General features: G+C 47.3%; 1 protein-coding gene across 1 annotated transcript; it reads right to left on the bottom strand.

The window, feature by feature from the left end:
- Nucleotides 1–7,920: 7,920 nt before the first annotated feature.
- Nucleotides 7,921–21,450, bottom strand: LOC128946786 (tubulin alpha-8 chain). Its single transcript, XM_054290753.1, has 5 exons — nt 21,405–21,450; nt 16,451–16,673; nt 12,155–12,303; nt 10,165–10,845; nt 7,921–8,336 (listed from the first exon to the last, which is right to left on the bottom strand). Exons 1-5 carry the CDS (start codon nt 21,405–21,407, stop codon nt 8,043–8,045), a joined length of 1,350 nt encoding a protein of 449 aa, XP_054146728.1. The 5' UTR covers nt 21,408–21,450; the 3' UTR covers nt 7,921–8,042.
- Nucleotides 21,451–21,892: the final 442 nt, after the last annotated feature.

Genomic DNA, 21,892 nt, shown 5'->3' on the forward strand with positions numbered 1-21,892 from the left:
AACACTAAGGGTTAATCTTCATCTGCCAGCACCTACAATTAGCAAAGAATAAAGAGGTGTATCAGCACACAGGTGCTTCAGAAAAGTGCCTGCACTGATCACGAATGAGTGTTTAATACAACCAATCCAAAGTAAACACAATCTAAACCAATATGGGGTCAAGCTGCCTCCCTCAGCCTCACCAGGCAGATCCAGCACATGCAGGCACTGAGCAGACATGAAGCACTTGCAGGCAGTGACAGTAACAAAGCCAGTGCACATATGCTCTAATAGACAGAGCTGGAGCCAGAACACTCTGCCAGGATCTGCAACAGCAGTGAACAAGCAAAGAAACAGGCACAGAATTTGAAAACACAGAGAGGAAGATAAACACTAAACACAGCAACAAGTAAAACAAGAAACAGGAGTACTGTGCATGGAAGTGCCAGTAAATTGCTGGAATGCTGAGGGAAGTGAGGAAGAGGAACCCCCATCTCTGGGTGCCATATGTTCATATGATCACAGCAAGGCATTAACAGCAGACTCAAAGGCATTTGTGGACAATGGCAGAAACTGTTCTACAGCACACTGAGACGTGACTGGGACACTTCCATGCACACATGGGCTCTGCCTTCCACATAAACACATCGCAGGAGTTGGGAAGAAAAAAGGCAGAAACCATTCTGTCCCCCTCAGCAGGGAGCAGAGGAGTCTGTGGTTCCACAGCAGCTGCAGCTAACCCTGGTACCCCAGTTCCCTGCTCCAGCACCCAGCTGCTCCTACACTGAGTTTGGGGGAGCAAAGGAAAACTGGGCCCTTCTTGCAGGATGAGATTTTTTTTTCTTCCAATTTAAAACAAAGCTCAGTGCCAAAGGCAGTGTAAGAGTGAAAACACGATTACATGTGTGAGACAACAGGGACAGTGATAGCCAGCAGGTAAGATATCAAATATATATATATATATATATATATACATACATATATATATATATATATATAGAGAGAGAGAGAGAGAGAGAGAGAGATATACACACATATACTTCTTTTAATCCCATTTAATACAAAGCTCAGTGCCAAAGGCAGTGTAAGAGTGAAAACACGATTACATGTGTGAGACAACAGGGACAGTGATAGCCAGCAGGTAAGATAAAATACACATATATATGTGTGTGTATATATATTATATATATATAATATATACATATACACTTTTTTTATCCCATTTAATACAAAGCTCAGTGCCAAAGGCAGTGTAAGAGTGAAAATACAATTGTATACATATATATGTATGTATATATATATATATATATAAAAAATATACATATACTTTTTTTATCCCATTTAATACAAAGCTCAGTGCCAAAGGGAGTGTAAGAGTGAAAACATGATTGCATGTGTGAGACAACAGGGACAGTGATAGCCAGCAGGTAAGATATAAAATACACATATATATATGTGTGTATATATAATACATACATATATAAGAAAATAACTCAGCATAGGGCATTGCTTTGGCAGGTTGTGCAGAATTGCACAGAATAAAGTCCTGAACTGCTGGAAGACAGCACCAGGCTCAATGTAGGGACATCACAATCTCTTGAGAACACTGCACACCAGCAGCAGCACCCAAGGCAGGTTCCACAACAGGGTTTGGAAATAACTGAAAAGCCACAAAGATCCCCACTCTCAGCAGAACAAGTGAAGTGCAGCTTTTGCAAGTGGTGGTGAGGTAAGAGCATGAAATGCATTTGACAGTTGCAGCCACAGAGCTCTAACAAAAGGAAAAGCAACACAAAGATGCTGAAGGTCTTTGCAGCCTTCTTGAAGAACATTGCTTGGAATTCCTCCCTAATTTGAAGTTCTGCAACAAGTCTCTCGCAGCAGCCACCTCCGAAACAGGAACTGGAACACTGACAGCCAGTAACCTCAGGGGTTCTCATCTAGGAGAAAGGACAGATGAAAACTGCAGGGCAAAAATCACAGAAACATTGAGACTGGACAAAACCAGAGTCCAACTATTCCCCCAGCACTGCCATGTTCACCACTAAACCATGTCCCAAGTGCCACATCCGCAAAAACTTTTCAAAAATGATGTGGTGAAGTCATCACTTCCAGGGATGATGGCTCCACCCTGCACTGGGCAGCCTGTGCCAGTGCTTGACCTCCTTTTGGGAAGACATTTTCCCTAACATTTAATCTCAATCTCCCCAGTGACACTCGAGGCTGTTTCCTCCTGTCCTGTGCTCGTCCCCTGAGAGCAGAGCCTGACCCCACCCTGGCTGTCCCTCCTGTCAGGAGCAGTGCAGAGCCACAAGGTCCCCCCTGAGCCTCCTTCTCTCCAGGCTGAGCCCCTTTCCCAGCTCCTTCTGAGCTCAGTCTCAGGAAGTTTGGGCCATTTCAGACAGGAATTTGTCCCAGTTTAAGCCTTCTGAAGTCAAACACAAGTTCTGGACTTGACAACAACAGGCACTTGCTGCCTGGTGTGTAAGGAGCAGAGACAGGTCTGCAGATAGGGCCCAGCACAGCCTCTCACCAAATCCAGAACTATTTAGAGATGAAAGAGCTGCAGCTGAGGAGGAAGCCACAAACAGGCCCTCAGCACAGGGTGATGGCAGCTCAACATCTCCCATCACCTCCTGAGGGAGCAGAGCTGCAGGGGCAGAAATGCCTCAGGCAATGTCTGGGGCAGCCCTTCTGGAGCCCTGATCAGACCCACATGCACACAAACCCAAGTCATCTGGAACATTCTTTTCAACTTCTCTCAACATCTGATCTCCAGTCCCAACCCTATAAAGTGAATTTCAATATTCCTGCCTGTGATCAGGACGTGCTTGCCACTTTTTTTAAACCCTTGTTCCTCCCTCAGCTTTGCAGCTGACGTATCAAAATCACAGCTGCACATATTGAGCCAAAATTGAGAGACCACTCACACATTTACTCGTGTCACACAGAAGCCTGGAATAGTTCTTAGAGCCAAGATGAGCACATGCAGTGGGCTGCAATGCTTCATTTTAAAGGGACTCAGATCCACCTCCTTTTTTTTCCTCATAAAGAGTAATTCACTTAAGACTTCCCAAGTCTCTCTGAATTTCTAATTAACTGTTCAGCATTAGAAAAAGTAATTCCTAAATGTTTCCAGAATGTTTTCTGGATCTTCAAGCTTAGTGTTTACAGCTATTGCCTTCTACCAAACATTTGAAAAGAAGGATTTAAGTTTTTGTGCCCAAGTAGCCAAAGCTCCTGACACAGACCAGGGAAAACAAAATAATGCTACAGAAAAAGTGGGAAACCTGCTCCTGAAAGTTGGCTGGAAGCTTGAGAAAACAGGGTAGTATGGCAAGATCTAAGAGTATCTTTAGACAACACAACACATTTTCTGTCACATGAAGCTGGCCATGCAAAGGAGGGTCTGCAGAAAGCCAAGGAACAGGGACATGACAGCAGAGAGATGGAGACCAGGGTTTAACTGGCTCAATCCACTGAAAGGCTCCACACACAGCACCACTCCTCATGTGACTCTTGCCCTTTTTATTTTAATTTAATATCCTGGTATTCTCAGCATCTTGTCAGCCAACACCTACAAAACCTTCAGAGCAATGTAATTTTCCCCATTTCATCATGCTCTCATTCGTCTCCCCATTAACAGCCAGTTGAGAATCCACATCTTTAATCTACTTGCCCAACTTTTAGGAGAAATCTGTAGATCAAAGTCTCTGCACAGCCTGAACTTACACTGTTAGTCCTTTTAGTTCAAACCCAGATAGAGCCAAGGGATTAATCATTATCACCTCCCCAACACACACAGAAACCCCTACAGCCCTTTCAGGGACTCCTTCAATATGATGGAAAATTGTTCTTCAGCTCTTTACTGCTGAATTTACTTATAAGCCCAGTCCTTGTTTTTGGACTTCAGAAGAAAACACTTTTTTATTTGAAGTAATTCCTTATAAACATGACAAAACAGGCAAGATCAGGAGTCACCTCATTCAGGATCTTTTTCCTGACAGAAGCCTCTGTGTTTTCCCAGCCAGAGCAGCTCACAGCTCCTACCCAGGATATGGCATCTCCACATTTAGTACCAGGCTCATTTTTCTAAATAAACTTTTTGGAGTTACAAAATAAATGTGACTTCAAAGGTACTTCTGTGAGGGTGGGGAGGCCCTGGGTCCCAGAGAAGCTGTGACTGCCTCATGCCTGAAGTGCCCAAGGCCAGGCTGGATGGGGCTTGGAGCACCCTGGGCTAGTGAAAGGTGTCCCTGCCCATGGCAGAGGGTGGAGTGAGATGAGCTTTAAGGTCCCTTCCTTTTTGTTGCCACAAAACTTCAGCAAAGCCAGTGAAAAGCCCACCCCCTGCACAGAAATAGCTCTGCACTATAAATAGTGACCATGGCAGCTTTGTTTCCGTGCAGCATCTCCTACACACAGGAAACCATGGCCTGCTGCAAAGGTTTATCTGGCAGAACAGAGGCACTGGGCACAGAGCAGCAGCTCTCAAGTTCTCTGCTGTGACAGAGTCACTACAGAACCATGCCAGCCTGGCTTCTCTCGGGGAATCTGGAGGATTCCAACAGAAATGCCAGCAGGCCTAGCAAGGCTGAAGGCCTGGGACAAAACAACCAACTTTGCACAAAAATTGTGCAAAGATGCTCCTGTAAGCAGGCATAAAGTAATGGAATGAGTGAATGGGTGAACCTCACCTATTTGACAGAATTTTAAGAATGTGAGACACAAAAGTTCTTTCTGATATTAACTGAGATCAGTTGATCTGTAGTAAGGAGGTAGAGGATGTGTAGCTGTGGGCTTATGTTACCTCTTTCATCATACAATTACACTGTGGCATACTTACTACAGAAATCAGAAATGTACATAATTATATATATAATATAGATATTAGCACATTAAAGGGGATTCAGATTGCTTTTTCAGAGGGGAGAGTGGGTGGAAATCAAATTCTGCTGCATTGCATTCTCTTGGAACAGCACCAGAACTATCCTAGAACAGATCTTACAGATAACACCAGAATTTACCACAAAGTTCACAGTGACCGCCATGGCTCCAACTCATTTCCTCCTCCTCCTCCACCTCATGACTCACACAAGTTTTTCTGTCAGGTGAGAGCTATTAATTGCCAATCTCAATACTGGAGAAAGCTGTGTCACCACACAGGTAAAGATATATTTAGTTACCACTAGATAATGCCTGCACTTCTGCCAGTGCAAACAGGCACATGACTGTGCAAAGCACAAGTATGGGCATTTCTTATCAAACAAAACAACAATTAAAGTACAGAATTGGAGAAAGGCTTTCAGAGTGCCAAGCAAGCAATTTCCTTAAAGTGACAGCTAACATCAACCTCTGCAAGTTTCAGAAGTTCACACTCTTACACTCAAATTTTAATTCAGTGCAAGTTCTCCTCTACATTTCAAGAAGCAGATGAGCCACACATTTGCTAATCCAACCATAGAGTCAGTAATTAGGACATGTTTAAGGGTTTCTGCAGCTCACTGAAGCAAGAGCAGTTTTAGCAGGATTTTCCTGCTGTAATTGGCTTCATATCTGAGAAAAACCCTATCTTATCTTAGCTCAGCATGCACATGCCTACACAGAGAGCAGCTGCCCACTAGCTAAAGCAACAGGGTTTCTTAATACTAATATGATGAAGCTTCAAGTATGATGTAGGCTGAAAATGTATAATGTGTTTTCAGCAGCAGTCCCATTGCTACCAGGTGCCAGAGTATCTCTTGTGAAACCTTCCACCCATCATGTTGCAGATTACATCTTCTCTAAGTAACATTCCATGTTACTTTTAAAAATTAAAAGCATAATGCTTCTCATTTAATGCTACAGAGAATGAGATTCCCAGGTTTTCAGAGCTCAGCATTCCATGTGCACCAGGATTTTACATGACTAAGTGCCCTGCACAGCCCCAGCACTGAACACACCTCAAACAGACACACCACGAGCCAACTCCCACTGCAGAGGAAGTGGCCTCTACACAAGTAATCCACAATGCAGTAAAAACCAGACACTATTTACAGGAGAGAGTAGGCCAGGCTTCAATGAAACCAAATTCCTCACAGAAAAGCCAAATCACTGCTAAAAGGTCTCACTAAAGGCTGGTTCAGAAACCCACAACTCCAACACAATTAATTTCCAAAGGAAATGATGGTGCTGCACTTGTGGCACAGAGCACCCCCATGATCTGCTGGCAATGCAGGATGTTTGGGGTGAAAACCTGATCCTTGCACAGCACCAAACAGCCCTGCGCACGTTTCTCTCTGGGAACTGCCATCCCATTAAAACCTGAATGATTGCCAACATGGAGTCCTTCTGACTGGAATGAATTGTGTCTGTCCCTGGGCCCCACCAAACACATTTGCTTAATCAACCAGTAAGCAGGAAAATATGTTAATCAACAGGACTTCAAATTCATGACAGTTATGTCTACCCTGGAACATAAAACCACAAGGAAAAACAAATGAGAAACTCACTGAAACACTGGCCACACTAGCTGTGCTGAATGGCAGGAGGTGTGATTGCCACACATCCTGCACAGCAGCAGGGCTGCCTGTCTGACACAACCATGGAGGTGATAAAGCACTAAGACTGCTCTCCCCATCTTTGTAAAACTGGTAACTTCCAGCTGCAAATCAGATTGACTCAACACAATGGCTAAAAAAATATACAGTGATCCAGAAAAAGAGCCAAAGAAATTCCTGGTCAGCTCTCACAGACCAGGTTGTTCTGGGACCTTCTATCAAGAGCAGCAGCCTGTTACTCTAAATTACAGGTGACACCCCCACCTAGAACAAGTGCAGCCAACTGGGACCAGGAAAAGGGCCCCATTTTGTGAGGGATGTCAGATACTGCAGCATTACCCGAGCACTGAAGCTTCCATGCAGAAAGGAGTTCAGGATCTTGCACATTCAGCTGAGGCTCCTGCCAAGCAGGTGAGCACATCTGCAACCAACACACTTCAAGGCTTGGCCTGAATCATGCTCTGCTATTAAATCAGAAGGAATATGAGTAAGTTTGAAATTGGATGGGGAAAGTTCTCCAGACCAAATCTCATCTTTGAGTCAGGCTTTGGTATCCTATAATCACATTCAGTATTCAATCATCAGATTAACTATTCCACCTTTGGCATTGCTGTGGGGGAGACTGCTCAGTCATCCAGCTCTACAACAATGCAGTTATTTGGTTTGTGCTTCACTGTGTGCCCAGGCCCCCACTCAGACAATGCAGAAGGTTTCAGACAGAGGCTGCTCACAACTGAAGATAAACCTGATTAGCCAAATCCTCTCCTGTTCCATCAGCTTACACAGAAGCATGGCAGCATTCATAGCTGAAGCCATGGAATAATTACTTCTGCAAAAGACTCAGTTTTAGGGAAAACTAAGATGTTTAACTGTGGCCAGTTAACCCAGAGATTTTTCTCCAGACAGCTTCAGGAGAAGCCTGACTAGAGAGCTGCAGACAAGAACTGCAGTTCCTTCTGTGGGAGGGCACAGCAACACAAGGGCAACCACTGCCCAGGCTCTGGCTACAGTGGCAGGTCCACCATGCTATGGCACACCCCTCCAGGACATCTGCTCCCCATCCAGGTTACTGCATCTCTAAGTTATGGCCCTCTCTAAAAATAGGAGACAACTAACCCAAACAGCCTCCAGCTTTGAAGGTCTTGCATCTTCTATGGGTAACACAGCTTCTTTTGCCTCTTGTGACACCAGCTCTAGAGTCTTGGAAAATATATACCTAACACCTTCCAGGAAAAGCTCCAGCTCATTCTAGTCTCATGTTCTGGGCACTAATAGCTCTTCACATAGCAATGCTTAAAGGGCAAGAGCTGACTGAACCATAGCATGGTTATTTTATTCAGCTACCTTCTTCAGAAAGGAATTCCATCTCCTGGACTGCTGACTGCATGTAGTTAATGAGTGTACATAGTGTTTGGACACTACCAAAGTTCTTGATTAAAGAAGTTTATTCCAATCAGTTGACATCATTTACATTGCTACTAAAGAGGCAGTAAAATGGCAAAGACTTGCAATTCACTGTTGGATTTAATATTCTTCTCCTTCATCTTCTCCATCCATCGAGTCTGTGCCCACTTCTTCATAATCCTTCTCAAGTGCAGCCAAATCTTCCCGAGCCTCTGAGAACTCCCCCTCCTCCATCCCTTCTCCAACATACCAGTGAACAAAGGCACGTTTGGCATACATCAGGTCAAACTTGTGGTCCAGGCGAGCCCAGGCCTCGGCAATGGCCGTGGTATTGCTCAGCATGCAGACTGCCCGCTGCACTTTGGCCAGGTCACCCCCAGGAACCACAGTGGGGGGCTGGTAATTGATGCCAACCTACAGGAGAGGTGGAAGAGACACCATGAGTTTCTCAGTGGTGTTTGACAGTGACAATAATCAAAGTCAGACAACAGGAGTTGATTAAAATGTGTGACTCACCAAACAGCCCTGGCATGAGAACCTAAATCTCCACATCTCAGAATACAAACCAGGTACCTACAGAACAGCTCAGAGCAAACACACTCCATTGTGGGAACATATCAGAGTTTTCCCCACCTGTCACAGACATCTTTTTATAAAAATCCTTTAAGATTTTTCTCCCTTCTGAGAAGCTGTAGCCTCAGCAACAAAGTGTAAACAATGGTTATCTGCTGCTGTGAAATGCAACAGGTGCATCTGTGATTGGTCTCGGGAGGATGTTTGGATTTACAGACCACTCACGGCAGAGCTGGGTCTCACTCTTGCTGAGACACAGAACTTTGTTACTCATTCCTTTTCTATTCTTAGCTTAGCTAGCTTCTGAGAACTTTCCTTCTATTCTTTTAGTATAGTTATAATGTAATATATATCATAAAATAATAAATCAAGCCTTCTGAACATGAGGTCAACATTCTCACCTCTTTCTTCATCCTGCAACCCTAGTGACCACTGTGACACCCACCTAGGCTGAGAGAGAAGACATCCCCCATGGTGCTGTGCAGCACTAGTGCCAATCTACATTAGATTGCTTCCCCCAGTGGCCAGTTGACCCTGCCCACCCCAACTGTTCATCCCCCATTTCCCCTACACATTGCTGCCCTTTGTCCTGCCCTGTGCCTTCAGGTCATTGCCACTGACTCCACACAAAAGCCTGTGCACAGCACGTGGTTGTGCCTTTGTCCCTGATCCCTTGGAGTGGTGGATGCAATAAACCTTCACTGGAATACACCATACAAAGAGCCTTCCTGTCTGTCCTCTGCTGAGCTATCTGTGGGGTGTGTGTGTGTGCATGGACTTGGAATGGCTGCTCTTGTGGCCTTACTCTGAGTGACTTCTGAAGGAGACACTTTGAAGAAGAGTAGTCAGAAGCTCATGTTGTTTCTTCATGGGAATGCTATGTCTGAGGCTCCAATTATTAGAGGAACGAGTCAGTTTAGAAACCCTCCGATTAGAATTGGTATAACTATGAAGAAAATTATTACTGGCAGCATTTCCACCACCCTGCCCTATTGCAACAAAACAGCACCCACCACCCAGGACAGTGAATGAGAAACCTAAGTGTTGTGGTGTGCTGCAATGTCCCATTTTAGACTTCCAGGTCACCTCCCAGGTGTGCCTATACCTCTTCCCCCTCGCCCCCTCGCTGAGTGAGTCCTGTCAATCAGGCTTAACATTCCAGCAAGGCGTCGTGTGGTTGGTCAAGTTCAAAAGATGCCCCTACGCCCAGGGGTCATTGGCCTGTCTAGGTGTCATCCCCCCCCCGAGACCCTGCCCCTCTCACCTGGTTGGTGGCTCACCTGTTCCCTCCCCTTCCCCTGTCCCTGAGCTAAAAAGGTGAATCAAGCCATGTGGTCGGATTCTGTTGGAGCTGTTGCTCACATTCAGACCTCTGTAACCATGGAATAAACCTCTGGATATTAAACCCTCCAGCAGAATCCATCTCCTTTTCCTCCTCACCATCGCCTGAAGCCTTCCCTCCTGAGGTAAACGGAGTTCCTAACAAGCCTGGACTTGTTCAGTGCCCAGCTGCAATCTCCAGCAAGCCAAGGTATCTCTGGGGTGATTACACCACAGTTGCCGCCTTTGGCCCAGCAGCGAGGGTCAGACTGGCCCAGGCACAATCTAACTGGTAATACTGGGATTCATATTCCAATACCTAAGAAATCACGGTGGAACCAAAACTTGCCTTAAACCCAGTGGGACACCAGTCCACAAACTGGATGGTGCGCTTGGTCTTGATGGTAGCGATGGCAGCGTTGACGTCCTTGGGCACCACGTCGCCGCGGTACAGCATGCAGCACGCCATGTACTTGCCGTGCCGAGGGTCACACTTCACCATCTGGTTGGAGGGCTCGAAGCAGGCGTTGGTGATCTCGGCCACGGAGAGCTGCTCGTGGTACGCCTTCTCCGCTGAAATGATCGGGGAGTAGGTCACCAGCGGGAAGTGGATGCGAGGGTAAGGCACCAGGTTGGTCTGGAACTCGGTAAGATCCACGTTTAAGGCACCATCGAACCTAAGGGAGGCAGTAATAGAAGACACTATCTGACCGATGAGGCGGTTCAGGTTGGTGTAGGTTGGGCGTTCAATGTCCAGGTTCCTACGGCAAATGTCATAAATGGCCTCATTGTCAACCATGAAGGCACAGTCAGAGTGCTCCAGCGTGGTGTGGGTGGTCAGGATGGAGTTGTAGGGCTCCACAACAGCTGTCGAGACCTGAGGTGCAGGGTAGATGGCAAATTCCAGCTTGGATTTTTTCCCATAGTCAACTGAGAGGCGCTCCATCAGCAGAGAGGTGAAACCAGATCCAGTTCCTCCCCCAAAGCTGTGGAAAATCAGGAAGCCCTGCAAGCCAGTGCACTGATCTGACTGCAAGAGAAAATACAGGTGTTCAAGACATTGTGTGCAGTAAGAATCCCCAGTCAAGCTCAAGAAAGACAGCTCTGAATTCTGACCCATACCAACTGCTCAAGCTTCAGAAATACAGAATTTATCCACCAAGAGTCAAGGAGGTGTCCCAGGAAAAGCAATATTCTTGGCTGGTTTAAACCCCCTATGTATTGGATAGCGACCACTTCAAATCACTAGCTTAAAATTCCTTCTATCCCCAATTCTCAGCTGAGGCCATTAACAATGAGCAAGAAAAGCAGGAATATTCAAAGACCTACACACTATCTATCCCTTACAGTTCCTTGGCATTCTCCAACTGCACAAAAATGGAGCAATCCCCCATCCCAGAGCTACTGTAGCAATGCTGCAGGAGTGCCAAGCGTGTATCTCCGCTGGGGGAAGTGAGCTGTCACAGCCCATTACAGTGCCAGTCCCACTCACCCCACTCAGGAGACAAAACCAGACAGCCCTGTCCTCACAAAGAGGTGCCACATGATGCTCAGCTCCCAGGACTAACAGGGACTGCCAACAGCTTGTACAAAGAAATCATGACTGTTTTTCAGGTCAAAGTAAAGCCTGCTGCAAATTTATCATTGCTTTAATTAGAGACTGTGGCAGTCAAGCGTTGAGAATAATTCCAGTTGTAATCTGCAAAAGGTGGACTTTACACCAAGACTCAGTTATAATTCCATATCAAAGCACCTGGAATTTGCGCAATGAGAATTACCACCTTTGTGACACAGATTGGGCAATGGACATGCTTAGCAGCCCTAAACAGGGAACTTGAACTTCCTAAACTGCCCCCTTCATAAGTTTGCCACATGACTGAAGAACTGGGGAAGCTGAAACATTCCAACTTACTGAGATTTATTCCTTTTCTACTGTTATTACCATAAAATTAATCCAGAAATCATAATAGCAGGAAATGCAAACAATAATCCAAACCACAGAAACAAGCACTCTTATTTAAAATTCCTTGAAAGAGCCACAGCCAGACACCAATCCTTCTCCAGCAGGAACTATGCAAATCATAATTTTTGGTTCTGACTTTCTAAACATGAAACTATAGATGAAGTTTTAGGTGCCTCATCAGCATTTTAGGCCACTTAAAAGCCATATCTGACAGCAGAAACCCAGCTATTCTCAGCTGGCTAAGAACAAAAGCAGATGCACACTAAGTCCACAGATTCTCATACCACAAAGAAATGAAAGCACAGTTGATATATTTGATAACCTCATTTCCAAACCCTGTAAAAGAGATGTTTCAGAGCTTGCAGTGGAGCCTTACCAGCTTCCTGATGCGCTCTAGAACCAGATCAATGATCTCCTTCCCCACTGTGTAGTGACCTCGAGCATAGTTGTTTGCAGCATCTTCTTTGCCAGATATCAGCTGCTCAGGATGGAAGAGCTGTCGGTATGTCCCATTCCTAACCTCATCTGGGGAGAGACAAGAAATATACTATATAATATATAAATATTTCAAGTAAATTTTCTATATAAACCAGCTTTTTCAAACTTCTAGGCATGTCCAGAATAATGTATTTAAACCTTTAGAGATAAAAAGCAAATACCAATCAGTAGGTGCCTTCCCACAACCTAAATGCTGAATAACTAAGAAAAATTAAGTTATTGCTTAGGAAACTTCTCTATTTTACACCAAAGTTTAGAATTTTGACCTGTCAGAGCAATTAAAATCTGGACTATAGCAGAAGCATTTTTCCAGTTTAAGACAACTTAAGGCCCATTTTGCAGCCAGTAGCTGAAATCCCATTTTTCCCCTTCACTTCCCAATCCCTCCAGGATTCTGCTTGATCCCAGTTTCTGTGGGCAAGCAGAGCCAACTCTGCTTATATGTCCCTTTCTCTTCACTGAACTTTGTGCCAAAGGTGGAGAAGGGTTCAAAAGAGATGAGAAGCTCTTAGAGCAATTATCTGAACACTGAGCTGTAAGCCGTAGCACCACATCCCCCAGCAGTTACACATTTGGAGACTGATTTGGAGCCACCAGTTCCCAGAAATATGCACTTAAATCCAGCAGGCTAAAGCTCTGTCCTACCAGAAAGGTACAGAAACTGATCAGAGCTTTGTCTCTGGTTTAGCTCAAACCACTCTTGTGTGCTATTGCAGTATTGCATTCTTTAATTTAAATCAGGTGGACAGCAGAGAGCCTTATTAACTACAGCTGAAGTTGCCTGCTTGCATGTATTCATTAATCTGAAATAGAACAAGCAAGACAAAGAAAAGTAAAACTTAAGACATAAAAAAAAAGGTAGCATTTAACCAGTTTAGGCTGAGCAACTCCCACTCCAGTCTGCAATCCAACAGTCTAAAGTATTTCTAAGACTGCATCAAAATAAAAACAATTTGGAAAAATTTACCACTCAAATACCCATGTGTCTAAGACTTCCTATAATACTTCTCCACATTACAAGGGACAAATATGGGTAATAAGGGAAAAATATAGAACCAAAATAAAATGGTTCTTTATCCTATGCTGGCAGAGGTAGCACGAGCCAGGATGGTCCTTGGGAAGTAACAAAACTTGTAGAGTTCAGAGGATCAGCCACAAGTGTCTGGAACAAAGGACTTGGGTGAGGGGACAGCCAAACCAGCTTGTCCCAGACATTTTATCCTTCATGCTTTCAAGTCTAGCTGGGGTAGACTGTTAAAGACACTTGTGTTGAATTCCTAGATATCACTGCCCTATTTTGTGGTGGAAAGTTTGATGGTATTTTCCCACCACATTCACAGAGGTGGTGCATATCCACCATCCTGCAGCTTTATGCAAGGCCAGCACTGATGTGGAAGGACAGAAACCCCTGTGCACACATGGCAGCTGCATGCACAAAGATGGTTTTTCATAAATTCAGTGCACAGGGACTTGCTGCATGAATGGGGACTCATGAGCCCTGCCCAGGGAACTGGGGCAGTAATTTCCACATTAGCCAGGGAGGAGTAACAGCCATTTCCCAGAAAGGCACAGGATGTAACCTTTAACAAAAAGCCCTAACTTTGAGTATTACCCATCTTTCCCATCTCCCCACACTACACCTGCATCACCAACAAGCACTGGAACACTCACTGCCTTTTGGCATTTGTTCCAAGACTCCTCTGCCCTGTTTTGCCACCTGTCTCATCTTCACTCTGAGCTGTTCCTGGTTGCTCAGAGCCACCACCTGGCCAGAGCAGAGGAGGCAACAGCCACAGGGTTCAAAAAAGCACAAAGCCAGACCTGCAACAGCTCCTGGGAATATCAGTGTATGGCCAAGGGTGCCTGGGCTCATTTCAAAGTTATAGCCCAGCACTCCCACACTGAAACAGCCACACAGCTTCTGCTCCCCTGAGAGGTTCATCTGCTGTGTTAGCCACAAGAAGGGGTCTGGTGGGTTACACTGAGCAGAAGTTACAGAACAGCCATGGTTTGGGTACAGAGGAGTGGCCACAGTCACATCTCCCCAGCTCTGTATTGCAGAAAGATAAACCACAGCAGCTGCATAAGCACAGGCAACAGAGGCCTCTGCTGTAACAGCCCCAAATCACTACTTGAGACAAGATAGCCAAAAACCAGCTCCAGAACAATTACTTCTGGCACACACTGGTGAGAGGAAAACCAGGATTCCTGACACAAGGGATGAAGGTCTTGTGAAACCAGGAGCTCACATTGAGCTGACAGTGCATCCACTCTCCCAGGATGGAGGACTGGTCAGTAGGTGATGCATGGGATCACACCTGAACACCATGAGATGGTGTTGTCAGAGCTTGGAACAGAACACATTTCAGGAGAAGACTGTTTCTCAAAGTTAAGGCACCAGGAAGCTGAAGTGCATGTTGAGAAATCTCTGAATTTAGGCCAGCTATGGGAACTCATTTCTGCAAGCTCTGTTCAGCTTCCACAGATTGCTTTGGGAAACTACAGCAATCATTCCTGTGCACAATAAGGAATCTTCCTAATGATATCTATTGTGTCTCTTAAAGAGGTTCTACTGACTGCAGCACACATTATGCCATGCTGCTCCAAGGGGCTGTAACTGCTCCTTGCATAGCAAAAGCATGAAGTGTGTTCATGAGACCCATTTAACTCCACAGCCTGGCAGAAGGCAATGCTGAAATTCCTGAAAGCTCCACAGAGCCCATTTGCCAGTCTCAATGAAAATAAAGCCAAGCATTTTCCATCACTAGGAAGGTGTAGGCAAGCTTCATGCACTAAAAATTTAAAGCCCAAAGCATTTTTCAGGACTAGAGGAATGGATCCCTCAGCCAAAACCAATAGTCAAAAGTATTTATGCCGCAATAACATGTGGCAAAGTTCTCCAGTGCCTTTGTGAAATATGAAGCTGTGTTTGGTGTCAGGTACATACAGGCAACGTGTGCATTTGTGATTGTGAAATGTGTGGAAACCAACCATGGGACAGTTATAAAGGTGAATTCTAATAATAACTGAGGAAAGCAAAGCATGGAAGAAGGCCTTTGAACCTATCTTTTGTTTGCAATTAACCTTTATAAATCTTAAGTTGATTTAGGAGCATTTGAATTAAAGCTTTAAGGATATTGCTCTTTGACAGGAACTTTCTGCTTGTAGCTAAGCCTTAAAGAGTTTTGTAATAATAACCTTTTCAAGTATAATTTTAGAATATTGCTTGCATCCTTGAAACTATAGCTTTGGAATATATATAAAGGAAATATGCTTATCTCACACCTTAACAAAGCAGAGAAAAGCAGCTTGAGAAAGGAAGATGAACATCAACTCAAGGATTAAAAGTTTTGACCAAGGGAAGCTGGACATCACTGTTATGAGATTTATAGTCCTTGCAATTAAAAGGTGGACCCACATCTGGAGAGCTGGACCTCACCAGATGGGATTCTTCTTTTGGAAACTGGACCAGCACCATCTGGGGATGCTCCTTTTGGGATACATCCTGAGAAAAACTAAATCACAATAGTGTATAGAATTGTGACGTAAAAATTGGGAATAGAAACTGCTGATGAGTAAAAATTGGAATAGAAACTGCTGAGAAAGCTGATGAGTACCTGTCGCAGACATTTTTTCATAGAAATTCTTTCTTTGGGATTTGTGAATCTTCTGGGAAGCTGAGGCCCCAGAAAGAGAATGTAAACAATTGTTATCAGCCTCTGTGAAATGCAATAGGATGCACCTGTGATTGGTTCATGTTCCATGTGTACAATTAAGGGCCAATCACAGGGCAAGTTCTCTGGAACACAGTGACAGAGAACTCTCTTGTTTTTAGATTCTTTTCTATTCTATTCTCAGCTTAGCAGCCTCTGCAACTTCTCTTCTTATTCTTTTTAGTATAGTTATAATGTATTATATATCATATATCAATAAATCCAGCCTTCTGATCTTCAAACAAGATTCTCATCCTTTTCTCACCCTGACGACCTCATCAGGTCGCTGTCATAAGTACCCCTATAAATACCCATAAGCCTCAACTATGGGTGTGCAGCTGGAGGGAAAACTTCCCCCCAGTGCTGGATTGCTCATACTTTACCATATTAATTAATAAATTGATTGCTGCTTGAACATTGGCCTAGCCAAGCTTCTCATGAATAACACCTTGCAGTGTTACCTATGACTGCAGGCTCGAGGTCCACAAAGACAGCCCTCGGGACGTGTTTCCCCGCCCCCGTCTCGCTGAAGAAGGTGTTGAAGGAGTCGTCCCCGCCGCCGATGCTCTTGTCGCTGGGCATGTTCCCGTCGGGCTGGATGCCGTGCTCCAGGCAGTAGAGCTCCCAGCACGCATTGCCGATCTGCACGCCCGCCTGCCCCACGTGGATGGAGATGCACTCGCGCTGCGGGACAGGGACAGAACGCACGACTCAGCACAAACACCACTGCCCTTGTTCAGCACGCCCGGGGGGACTGCCAGCCCGCAAAGCCATTTAAACATTGGCCTTATTGTCTCCGTGTTGGGGGCGTTTGGCACAAAACACAACAGGACACAAAAGCCCTTTGAGGCATCATCAGCTCCGCCCAGAAAAACCCTTTTGGACATTATCATTTTTACAAGCTCATTTCTCTTTGTTATTCTTCAATCAGACAGGAAGAGTCTGATCAACTCTTTCAAGTTCTTCAGCCAATTTCCCTCTTCATACCAAACCCAATATTTAGAAAAGCTGATGATCACACCTCTTATTGGCCTAAGTGTCCAGAACAGCAACACCCAGAGCCCAGCAACACCCAGAAGCAACAAAATCCTCCCAGGACCCGGAAGCACGTCATTTAATGTACACAAAACCAAAAAAATATTCTCCAGACCCCTTGAGGAAACTTTGTCACTCAGTAGGAAAGGCTTTGCCTAACAAACCCCTTCACAACCCTCCATAAATACAGACCCATCAGACCTCAAACCATGCTGCTGTACACAAGGTACTGAACTCCTCAACACCAGATAAAACCTCATGAAAGCCATATAGAAAATAGTTCATGGCAGCAAAATTATCTATTCCTATCCATTTATGAATTCCCAAATTCCCTCTAATGTCCAGAGTTTCAACCCAATTTCTTTAATACTGCAGCACAGGACTTCAAGTGGTAAAAGCCAAACCATAATAGGAACACCTCCAAACTCCTGGTCCATCTGTGGCATTTTATATTCAACATCTAGTTTTCAATGTCAGTAAAGCACATTCTAGAAGAGCCTACACAGACTTCAGTTTGATGTGACTTACTCAAAACTCTGTTCAGACCCTGTGACTGGATGAGACAATTTGGTTCCCTGGAATTCCAGGACAAGCAGGAGTCCTTTCAGGCACAAGTACAGGCCAGGCAGAGAATGGGCAGAGAGCAGCCCTGGGGAGAAGGAATGGAGGTGCTGGTGGATCAGAAGGACATGGGAGTGCTGGTGCATGAGAAGGACATGGGGGTGTTGGTGGATCAGAAGGACATGGGGCTGTTGGTGCATCAGAAGCTCAGCCCCAGCCCCGTGCTCTGGCCCCCCAGACCCCCCCTGTGCTGGGCTGATCCCCCAGGGGCAGCAGGGCAGGGGGGGATTCTGCCCCTGTGCCCTGCTCAGGTGAGGCCCCACCTGCAGAGCTGCCCCAGCCCTGGGCCCAGCACAGGAAGGAGCTGGAGCTGCTGGAGAGAGTCCAAAGGAGGCCACGGAGCTGCTCCAGGCCTGGAGCCCCTCAGGGAGAGCTGGGGATGCTCATCCTGGGGAAGGTTCCAGGGAGACTTTAAAGCCCCTTCCAGCGCCTAAAGGGAGAGCTGGAGAGGGAGTTTGGAGCTCCAGGAGAGCTGGAGAGGGACTTTGCACAAATGGAAATGGCCTTAAAATGCAGGATGATAGGGTTAGATTAGACATTAGGATGAAATTCTTCCCTGTGAGGGTGGCACAGGCTGCCCAGAGAAGCTGTGGCTGCCCCTTCCCTGGAAGTGTCCAAGACCAAGCTGGACAGGGCTTGAAGCAACCTGGTCTGGTGGAAGAGATGAAGCTGGATGGTCTTTAAGGTCCCTTCCAACACAAACCAGTCTGTGATTCTATGACCTGGAACTGCCTAGTCCATATCCGTAGTCAATGCAGAAAAGCAGCACAGTCCTTTCACAGTTTCATTGGGAACCCCATTAAATTAAAATTTGTATTTGTCAAACAAAAAAAAAAAAAAAAAGAAAAAAAAAAAAAGAATCACCTGTCCTCAAGCACAGCACTGAACTGTTTTAAGCTCCCCTCCATCCAAGCCATACATTCAGGTGTCCAGCCCACATCCTCTCTGCAAGCAGCATCACTCAGAGCTGCTGCCACCCTTCTCCTCTCCAAAGCCATTACACCACCACCCTCCAGGCTGAGGCACTGAGCTGGGCCAGTGCTGCCATGGCAGGGAACACACAGTCAACCTGCACAGTGTGCAAGAGGTGACAGGAAAGCTGGCAGCAGTGCCACAGAGAGCAGATCATGGCAGTGACTCAGGGAACATCCCTTTAGGACAGCCTGAAATTTCTCTGCAGGGACAGAAGAACAGAGATCACCATGCCAGCCTGAATCCTTCCCTGAGGTCCTACCAGTGACCTAAGCCTTGCTGGAGAAACCCTCAAGCAGCTGGGAAAGGTCACTGCAAGGTGTGTAAGGACTACAGCACACCAGAGATGGAGGGGGTAAAGAGAGGGGTATGTGGAGCAGCTGAGGCCATTGGCTTGGTTAGCCAGAGAAGAGGGGAAGTTTGGTCATGGTCTAGAGTTCCCCACAAGAGGAGGCTCTTTGGTGACCAGAGACAGGACCCAAGGGAAGCTGTGCCAGGGGAGGTTTGCCTGGAGATGAGGAAAACATCCTTCCCCCAGAGGGTGACCAGACAATGGAACAGGCTCCCCAGGTCACAACCCCAGGGCTGACAGAACTCAACACAAAGAGTGGGACTCCTGGGGGTGTCCTGAGCAGGGCCAGGAGCTGCACTCAGTGACCTTTGTGTGTCCCTTCCAGCTCTGAATGCACAGCTTGGCACTACAGCCACAGAGCAGGTGCTACATGAAACGTGGCATGTTTACTTGGACAAAATACAAAGTTCAACACATTGGGCAACGACTCCCTGCACAAACAGCATAACTGAGAGGGAGCCCTGCTGCAAAGATCCTGGAGGCTCCCACACAAACCAGCCTGAATGTCCCACGAGTGCTCTTGTCCTCAGAAGGGCAAGCCATGAGCCAGGGAACAAAAGGAGACACGTGGGGAGCACAGAAGAAGGCTCCCTCTGCTCTGCAGGTGGCTCCAGGGCAGATTCTCAGAGGTTGCTGCAAGGCTCGGGTTTGTGTCAGGAAAAGCCTCCCCAGTGGAATGGTGTGGCCCTGGGACGGGTCACTGCAGAAGTGGGAGGGGATTTCCATCCTTGGAGGCTTTCAAAACTTGGCTAGACAAGGTCAGTGACAAAGCCTGGCCTGGTGCTACTCTGAGTCCTGCTTTGAGAGGTCTTTCAACTGCTTTCCTACAACTCTACTAAGGACTTTTAAGTAGTATGTGGCTATTCAATGAAGCACAAACCTCTGTCAGACACTAACAGATTCCCTGCCCATTTTGTGCTGCATGGCCTTTTCACAGACCAATAATACTGAAGAACGAGGCTCCAATTCTATTCCAAAAGCACCGGCTCCACGCTGGAATGACAGGCAAGAGAACTGCCACACTCATTATAGCTCAGGGCCTTCACACATCACTGATGAGCTTCAGAACAAGGATTAAATGTATACAGACAGTGCTGGTAAATGCTGTATTCAAGCCACTACAGAATCCTCTTATTTACTTAACTAACACTCAATGCTTTCCCCACACTTATATACACTATTTGCAGGCACACAAAGCTTCAGGCAGAATTTCTCCAGCCCAGTCTCTGCTTCCTTTCTCTACAGGATGGGCTCCAGGTGAAGGGCACTGCCCTGTCCTGCCACTGCCCTTCCAGCAGCTGCAGTCTCAGCCCCTTGCTGCCCTCACTGCTGCAGCCCTCCAGCTCCCCCACGGCACTGCTGGATCAGGCTCTGGGTCCCTGCGCTCCCCAGCACGGTGCCCAAGGTGCAGCTGCACCTGTGTGAGGCTGATGGAAAGCCAAGTTTCCTGAGAATGCCAGCTCAGGCCAAACTCAGCAGCACATCACATGGAGAAACGCTGTTTCCCTGGGATGGGACTCCAGGGAACCTGCATCCTTTGCAGAGACCAGGGGCTGCATTCGTATTCTTGATTTGACTTTATCTGAAAACCGTGACAATAAACAGCCCCCAAGAGAAGGGTAACAGCAAGAACCTCAACACATCCCACCAACACTCTAACTTACAATAATTTTCAGCTCAACAAGTATTTCCCACACATTCACATGCCTCCAGCAGCAGTCTTGCTACATTTGTAAATCCATGTAACCTTCTGACAATCACTTTTCAGAGCAGTAGGAAGGCAACACCCCCGCGGGGAAGAGCCGAACGCCCATCCCGGCCTCCAGCAGCGCTGCCCAGCTCAGCACCTGAACCGTGTCCTGTGGGACACCCCAGCCCCGCCACACCTCTCAGACTGCCCTTCCAGGTGACTCAACCTGTCAGCGCATTCTCGCCAGCCCGTCTCACAAAGTCCTTCAGGAACTCTGCCCATGAGCCCAGCCCCCGGACAGCCGCGGGGCAGGAGCGGGGGAGCGGCACCTCGGCACCTCCCAGGCCGGTGGGCCGGGCTCCTCCTTCCCTCCCTGCGGCCCCGCGGGTCGCGCACCCCGCGCGCAGCTGCCCCGGCCCCACACGCCGCGGCTCTCCCGCGCTCTGCGGGCTCCAGGGCCCGCACGGACAGACGGCGCCGGGGGCTGACGGTGCCCGGGACGGAGCTGTAGCCCCTGAGGGTCCCGGGGGCCGCCATGTTCTCGGCAAGCCCGCCACCATTTTGGGACGAGACGGCGGGAGCGACAGGGCGCGGGACGAGACACGGCTCGGGGAAACGAGACCCACTGTTCCCCAAGGCCCGGCGGGGCCGTCCCGCTGTACATCCCGTCCCCCTCCCCTTACTACTGCAGCTCGCGGAGTGGCGCCGGGCTACCCCAGCCCCGCCGGGCCCTCACCCCACTCACCATGGCTCAGGAGCGCCGGGACAGACGCGCAACGTGTCTGGGCAGCACCGCAACAGCGGTAGCTCTTACCGGGCTCACCTTTTATAAAGTGAGGGGCGGGGCGTTTGGCTCCCTGCGCTGTTCTCATTGGCGTGGCATGCGCTCACCTGTAGACCATTGGGTAACAGAAATGTCTGTCACCACTCTGCGCGAACTATTGGCTGATTCGTAACAAAGGGCGGGGAGGGGGCGGGGTTCAGTCTTCCCGCCAACAAGGGCCGGCGCCTTCCCCCTTCAGGCTCTGCTTCAGGCCGGGGGTCGCTCTGTCCCGGGCCGGGGATCGCTCTGTCCCGTGCCGGGGATGGCTGTGGCCAGGCTGGGGTCGGGTCGCTGTGGCCGGGCCGGGGATCGCTCTGTTCGGAGCCAGCGGCTGAAGGGCAGGGGGCTCAACACTGCCGACCCCTGGCTATTGGCCAAGGGCTCCGAGCTCAGCTTGGGGAGCCCACAAT

The sequence above is a fragment of the Melozone crissalis genome, unplaced genomic scaffold (assembly GCF_028551555.1).
Source record: "Melozone crissalis strain CALT ecotype California unplaced genomic scaffold, PUWL_Pcris_2 ptg000086l_1, whole genome shotgun sequence".
Lineage (NCBI taxonomy): Eukaryota > Metazoa > Chordata > Aves > Passeriformes > Passerellidae > Melozone > Melozone crissalis.

What these genes read in the sequence shown, in the direction of transcription:
- LOC128946786 (XM_054290753.1), bottom strand. An exon ending in TAGAGCGCATCAGGAAGCTG is followed by an intron (nt 10,846 to 12,154) that starts GTAAGGCTCCAC and finishes TTTCTCTTGCAG; the next exon opens with TCAGATCAGTGCACTGGCTT. An exon ending in GGTGTCCCACTGGGTTTAAG is followed by an intron (nt 8,337 to 10,164) that starts GCAAGTTTTGGT and finishes CCTCTCCTGTAG; the next exon opens with GTTGGCATCAATTACCAGCC.